The 7525-nt window shown below is 63.0% G+C and overlaps 1 protein-coding gene across 1 annotated transcript in view; it reads left to right on the forward strand.

Annotated features, from left to right (window-relative positions):
* The first annotated feature begins 746 nt into the window (after positions 1 to 746).
* LOC113207123 (partitioning defective 3 homolog) overlaps positions 747 to 7525 on the forward strand; it is a 47781-nt gene continuing 41002 nt past the window's right edge. Inside the window, exon 1 of the mRNA XM_052275068.1 lies at positions 747 to 1202. Within this exon, the coding sequence (XP_052131028.1) occupies positions 1083 to 1202 (120 nt within the window). The 5' untranslated portion in view covers positions 747 to 1082. The remainder of the gene's footprint in view (positions 1203 to 7525) is intronic.

Genomic DNA, 7525 nt, shown 5'->3' on the forward strand with positions numbered 1-7525 from the left:
TCAGCCATTTTGTTATTTTCTCATGAAATTATTCTAAATAGAAAATTTAAATGTATACTTATGTGCTCCTCTCTTGCCACCCGACTGGAAAGCACTACTCACTGTGGCGCTGTGGCTCCTGGCGGGTAGCCTATACTCCTTGCAGCGAGAGACATTAGGGAGAAGGAGCGCGGCCGAGAGATGTCGCTGGAGCCTCCAGCCTCCTGCTTATCCATGTTTTGCACACATGTGGTCACGTGACTAATTCTAAACCCCTTTTGCCCCGAAAGAAGAAGTGTCAACTAAAATAACATTACAGCCGATATTTTACGCACGAAATTTTGAACAGTCGCTGCGAGTTGCTGCAGAGGAGACCAATAGCGTAAGGACTGGAATGCCTGGACACTTTGAATGCCTTTATTGTCATATTCCCTCCACTACCCTGGCACATGGGTTCAAATCAGTACCGCAGGATCAGGTTCGGGTGTCCGTTGGCGGCGGCCGCCGGCCTGGGAGGTGCCCTGCAGCTGGTCGAGCTGGCCGCTGGAGCAGGCGCTGCACCTGGAGCCTCTGGCCGGCCGGGCCGCTGGAGAACGGAGCGGCAGCTGGAGGAACTGGAGGAGAGCTCAACTTGAGGTGAAGCGACTATGCCGACCGGCTGGTGGGGGGCGGCCGCTGCTGCAGCTGGCTTGCCTGTCGGCCATCGCTTGGCTGTCCCGCACCGCGCCTGCCCGGCGCGGCCGGAGTGCTGCCTGCCTGCCTGCCTGCCGGCGCTGTTCGTGTTTCAGTTTCAGTGTGCACGCCGTGCTCGACGCGGCAACATGCCTGCGCGCACCGCGGACTCGCACCGCGATACATACGACTTGTTGTGCTCGACTTGTTCGCGCTTTCGTTGTTGTCGGGCTGCAGTGTGTTAGTGACTCAGCGGGCCTTCGATGCACAACCCGCGTGTGACGACGATTAGTGTCGTGTGTAATTTTTATTTTTGTGTCTGTGTGCAGTGATTTTTGTGATTTGAAATAATCATTCGTTGTATGGCGATAAAGGAATAAGTGGTGAAGTGATTCAGTTTCAAGACTCAAGCCAATGCGAGGAATACCACGATGAAAGTGACGGTGTGCTTCGGGCCGGTGCGCGTCGTCGTGCCATGCGGCGACGGCGACATCCTCGTCAAGGACCTCGTCAAGCAGGCCACTGTCCGCTACAAGAAGGCATCAGGCAAGGTGAGTCATGTGATGACCGTACATCAGGGGTTGTCCTGATCAAAGACCGCTCGTTGTCACAGAGGGTCTGCGCCCCTTGGTCTTCAGCGACTTGTTCATCTTTGGTTCATCGCAAAGAGGGAAGACCACACACAGTTTGGGATCTCTTTTCAACTTTCTCATTCAGGAAGTGAATCCTGAAAACCTCCAGTTGGTTCTCCTGGTAGGCAGTTTGCCGGCCTGGCCGACGGCCGGGTCTCGACCGGGCACCGAGCCCCTCCTCTTTCCCCACCCCGCCCTGACACCGGCCCGGAGCGCTCCCCCCGCCTCCCGCCTCCTCCCCCGCCACTCCAGCTCCAGCAGCGGCTCCGGGCCCGGAGCCTCGAGTACAACGAGTACCGTCCGCCTCAAAACCTAACCCTCTGCTGCCGCACCTTTTGAAGCCGAGGCCCGCGAAGGGGCTCTCAAAGACGTCCACGGCAGCGTCCTGGGTGGAGCCCAGCGCCAGGACCCGCGTCGGGAGGCAAGGGGCGGCGCCAGGCGCCAGGCTGCGGCCGGGGCTGGCGCCAGAGGGCTGCGGGCCTGGGCTGGGGAGGTCCTGGACTGGGTCGGGCGGCTACCCAGGCCGCTCGCTAGAGCTGCCGAGAGTGCAATCCTCCGCGGGGATGCGTAGGAGAGAAAGAGCAACGAGGAATCGAGGAACCGTTTCCTTGCGGAAACTAATGCCCCACTAGTTTAGCAGGGCCCTTATCGTTTGAGGAAGGAAAGTCAGTCACCGACTCATCGCCGCCGGCGCCGGGGTGACAAGGCGTGGCGGACGCGGAGTGTCCTACAGGGCCCGGACGCTACCCGGGGCGCCCGGCGAACCCTCTCCTGTCCTCTTCCGGCTTTTAACCTCCGTGCCAGGCGGCGCCTCAAAGGGGAAGTGTGCGAGTTCAAAGATAGATTCGCAAGCTTATCGCCGCTGCGATACCCCAGATTAGTCGTTATCGCCGAATCTGTACCGCTGGTCGTGATAACTGTAGGCCGAAGGCAACCAGCCCGTCGTGTGTGCCGAGTGTTGGTGTGGACACTGCACCCCATTCATCCGGTCGCACCAGCTGACCCGCGTCTCTGACGGGGTGCGGGCGGCGGCTCCTTTCGGCCGGGGCGCCGTGCACCACCAGGACCACGCGCACACACCGCCGAGCACGGGTCGTGGCGGTGACGTCACGCCGTGTCACGTCACGCGTCACGTCGCTGGAAGGCGGTGACTCAGTCGCTACGTGCTCGGCGAGGGGCCGGCCGGCGGCGCGCCACAAAAGACGCGTATGCGTGGTCCGCATCCTGCTGGGCCCCGCTGACTCGCCGCAGGTTCAAGTTAACCGCCGCCGAGGAGGCGCCGTTGACCTTATTTGAGGAAAGAAAACGCCCCGGCCGGCAGAGCCGCGGAAATCAGGTGAATCGGGTGTAAACGGCGGACGTGGCAGAGGAAGAGGAGGAGGAGACCCCCCGAGAAGCAACCCGGGGAGGACTGGTCTGGTCGCATGGCAGAGAGGTGGGGCGGGGCCCCGTCGTATTTAGGTTAGCGGTTATCAGCTCGTCGTACCGGCTCCGCAAAGCAGCCCGCGCGCGCCAGTGTGTGCGTGCGTGTGTGTGTTTGCACCTGCCTCCTCCTTCCCCACCACGCCCCGCCCCGCCCCGTCGCGACCTTGCACCCCGGCGGCGCGACGCGGGCCTGCGGGCCCCCAGCGCCGGAGCGGATACGTCCACCTCGCCGGGAGGTCGGCGCGGCGTGGCGGCGTGGCAGAGGCGCTGCTCTGGGGGCGGCAGGGCCGGGCCGTGCTGGCCTCGCCTGGGAAAGGATGTGGAACTGGAAACTGCAGCGCAAACACACCTCAGCACGGAGGGCTGGCGGGGTCGGCAGCGGGTCGAAGACGCCGTAAGGGCTTAACCCCCGCTGCCGCCCAGCCAATCAATACACGCCCCCGCCCTGCTCGCCGCGCCGGGCTGGCGGGCTGACCATCGCCATCACTCGCTCGTCGAGAGAGCTGGAAACAACCCGTCCAGAGGTTTCCTTCCGCCGTGTCGGGGCTGTCCTTGTGTGGCGCGGCCGCCGCCGTGCGCGGTGCGCTGGCACCTGGCCGTTGCGTCAGCGCGCTCTGCCGCGGCTCAGCCTGCTTGGCCCGTGCGGTGACGAGCAGCACAATGCGGGCGCCGGCCGCTGCGCTGCTCGACTCGCTTTGATTTTCCCCTCTTTTCCTCGCTTTCCTCCTTCGCCCCGGCGCGCGGCGGGGTCACGTGACTCGAGGTGCGCGCGAGAGAAGGGTAACGTGTGTTTGAGGCCCCCGCCCGCGGGGCATCCCGTCGGCCCTGGCTGCGTGCCGGCGCGGCGCTGGCGGGGCAGGCGCGTTTGTGTTCTGTCCGACTGGACTGGACTGAACCATCCGCCCCAAGGACAGCGGCCTCGCCTCGCGCCTTTCTCTGCCTGGCCAGGGCGCCGCGCCGCGCCCGCGGCGTACACATACAAGGGCCGTGGCGTGTTTTCCCGGTAAAGACGAGAGCGTTTTTCGGGCTAAGAGCGCGGTGGTGGTGGTGAGCCATGAGCCCCCCCGGTAACAGCGCGCGTGTCACCTCCGCCCTTCTCGCCCCCCTCCCCCGCCAGGTGGACCGTACCGCGGCTCGGCTCGCGAGGCCCGCGGGGAGAAGAAGATGCCGTTCGCGCCGCACAATAGTACTCGATACGGGCGCGGCGTGGCGGAGCGTAGCGGAGCGTAGCGGAGCGTGACGCAACGGCCGATCAACGCGGCGCGGCGGCGTTGCCAACCCTGCAGGGGTGGAGGGCTGTCCAGGTCCGGGCGGCGCCGGCTCGAGTGGGTTGCCTAACCTGTCAGGCTGTCAGGGCGGCGCCGGTTTCGCCCCGCGGGAAAGAGCAGTACTTGTGCCTGGCCCATCCTCACGGCCTCGCGGCCCCCGTCCGCATCACGCTGGTTGCGTCGGGGCGGGCGGGGTGGTGGGGAGGGATCGCAAAGGTGAGCGCAGCCGATGATCGGCGAGGACCCCGCGACCCCACTCCGACCCCAGCCCGACCACGAGCGCGCGGCCCCGCGGCGCAGCGCGGCAAGGGCTGGGTACAGTCTGCTCGCGAGGACTGGCGGCGCACCTGGCACTGCGCACTGCGCTGGCGCGGCGGGGGTGGGGACGGGGTGGGCTGGTCGCGCTTGACGGCCTCACCCCTCTGCCCGACCCGGGCCAGGCTCCCCCACCGGAAGGACGCTCGCCAGGACGCCGCCAACCACGCTGGCCATGTTCTCCCTGTCGGCGGAAGAGACGGGGGACCGTTGCACGACTCTTGTTGGCAGTGCTGCTGCTGCTTGGCGCGGTGCGAACCGAACGGGGTCTCCTGCTGCAGTCGGCTCCGTGCAACCTGTGCCTGGGCCAAGCCCGGGCCCAGCACCGCTAGCGGCCGGGCCGGGCCGGGCCGGGCCGGGCCCTCTCTCGCGGGCCGCGCCAGAGCCGCGCCAGGGCTCCGCGGGCCCGGCCCCGGCCCGCCCCGCCAGCGCACCCAGCATGCACCGCAACCCGTTTGATTAGGCCTCGTTGCACCTGTAGGCTGCTGTAGGCACCCCCGCTCTGGCCGGGGCCTCTGGCCGGGGCCGCCAGGACTGCCCTGTTGCCAGATTGCGGGGGGTCAGTAAGACTGCGCCAGGATGACGCCGCGCTCTGGGCGCTCGCGTGCGTCCGCGCTCTGGGTGCGTGCGTCTGGGTGATGACCCTCGACGCCGCCCACCACCACCCCGACGGGAAGTGGGAAAGGTAGAAGAGGGGTTTTGGACCCTCCGTCCAATGCAGGTGTGTGTTGGTGTGTGTCCGCTCGAGTGCGCGCCGCGCCGCCGCCGCGCCCCGTTCGCCCCGCCGGACATAATTGCTTACGATATGAGATCGTTATCTGTGGGTTTGCATCCTGCAGCGACGCGGCGCGGCGCGCTCTGGTGGCCGCGGCCGGGCGACACTCTGGCCGCTCGCCATCGTCACGGCCATCATCATGTCGACGCCCCCTGCAGACTTTCTAAGACTTTTGCCAGCGGGTCGTCGTCACCGCCCTCCAGGAACCCTTGCAATGCACGACGCGGACTCGACGGCGTCCTCCTGCACCGGTGCAGCGCCACGATGACGTGGTGGACGTGCTCTCCCGCGGCCGGGTGTTGTGGCGGCCTCCCGGGGCGCGGATTGCGATCTGGTCCGGCGTCTAATGAAGCCCTGGGAACGGCACGGCCTCGCCGCCGTGGCCCGGCCCGCCCGAGACGGGGAGGCTCAGTTTCGCAGTCGCGCGAATGTCGCTCCCAATTTGCGATCAGGTCAGCGGGCGCGGGGCTCTGTGACGCAACCGTTTGGCGCTGTATGGCCCGCGGCGGGGCCGGCGGGGCGGGGCGGGGCGGGCGTGCTGTTTGCTCGCGGGGCAGGTGGCTCGCCGAGGATCGAGGTGATTGACGTGGAACTTATCGAGCGGCGTGGGCGCCCTCCGCTGCCTCCGCGGTGCATGCCGCTCGGCCTTGGTTGGACGCGGCGCCGCAAGCTTTGGACCCGATGATCGACCTGATCCGCCGCCCGCGACCCTCGACCCTCGCCGTGGCCCTTTCCCCCGCGGCTGCGGCTGCGGCGCCGATGATTGCACTTGATTCCGCGACGCCCACGCTCGCAAGGGGGAAGGGGGGGGGCGCTGACCTGGTTCCCCCCCAGGGGCAGAGCAGGGGGGCCTCTGCCATGGCTCTGCCGGCTGGAGTTGGCCCGTGGGCGTCGCTGCGTGGTACGGGAGCGCCGGGCTGGCGCGCGGCGCTGGCGCCAAGGTCGAGGCAACCTCCCCCCTGGCTAGCTTATGGTGCCGCGCTGCACCACCAGGACTGTCGCTTTACTGGCTCAGTGACGGCCTGCGTGACCACACCGATGTGGTCACACCAGACAGTTACACGCGCTCTGCTGGACCATGCGTATGCCGCACCGATCGGCGGAAAAGTTTCCACCCCGTACTTGCGGCCTCACTACAATTACAAATTAACGCTGCAGGCACCTGTAAAAACTCCTGCTGCTATCATAGTTACTGAACCGTGTGTCGGCCTGGATTGCCTATCATTGTCTGACGCCTTCAATGGAGTGGGCAATCTATCCTCACGCCAACTGCGTACAACACAACTGCGGTAAAAGCGGGCGTCAATGAGGTATTTTATTGGTATAAAGAAGATCAGGAAGAACAAGCCAGAACATAACAAGCCTTCAACTGTTTTTCGGAAATAGACTGCTTTGCAATTGTTTTAGCAGACGATTTCCGAAAAACAATTGAAGGCTTGTTATGTTCTGGCTTGTTCTTCCTGGTCTTCTTTATACCAATAAAATACCTCATTTTGGTTGACTTCTGTATCAAACACGTGGTTGAATGAGTCTTATTTCTCATAGCGGATGTGTCACTGCGGCGTAAGTGGCGTCATTGTGATAGGCGCTCCCTCCCCCTTTCTCGGCATGAGGCGCCGGGCGCGGGGGCAACCCGACATGTCCACGGTAAATACGTCCACAACAGTTTGGACGTAAATGAAGCGCTTTGCGAAAATACGTCCAATTATTTGGACGTAAATGAACGTCTGCGATTATTACGTCCACAGCGTGGATGTACTTTACGGTCCGTTTGAGATTGGTGAAAATACCTCCACAAAATCTGGCGCTAACTGTCGCCGTTCTGATTCACATCCTCAGGAATGATCAAACGAACCAAAGAATAAACGCATGCGCGTATGCCTGTTTCCCCTCTACACTGATAAACTAAGTGTTCAAACTGTTCAACACTAGTAAGTGTGCAACAGAGTTGTTGTGCCTGTGCTCTTGCAAGTGTTAAAGAGTTGTACAATTTTGGTTTATCAGTGAATGAAAAACACCATTGTCTACGGATAGAGCGTATTTCTAGAGTTTTCAGAGTAGGACAAGCTTGACCTACACTTGGGTGTGTAGAACCCTTGTCCCGCTCTTGCAACTGTCGTACTGGTGGATTTTCAGAGTAAGGGCAGAACGTCATCCTTGTGGATGTAAATGAAAGGAGACAAATAGCAACAGATTTTGTGGAGCTAATTTCACAAGCATCACACGGCTCGTAAGTACATCCACACTGTGGAGATAACGAACGCATCGGTTAATTTACGTCCAAACCATTGGATGTAAACTTGTGGACGTGTTTTCACACCGCGAAAATTTTGTGGACGAATTTACTGTGGACGTGTCGGTCCCGCCTCCCGGGCGCAGCAGCGTCGGGTCGCTGCAAATGGCGCTGATTGTTTGGGGCATACCCGTGCTGCTCGCGAGGGCCCCGTCGTTAGCCGACT

This window comes from Frankliniella occidentalis, unplaced genomic scaffold (assembly GCF_000697945.3).
Source record: "Frankliniella occidentalis isolate FOCC.00 unplaced genomic scaffold, Focc_3.1 Scaffold504, whole genome shotgun sequence".
Lineage (NCBI taxonomy): Eukaryota > Metazoa > Arthropoda > Insecta > Thysanoptera > Thripidae > Frankliniella > Frankliniella occidentalis.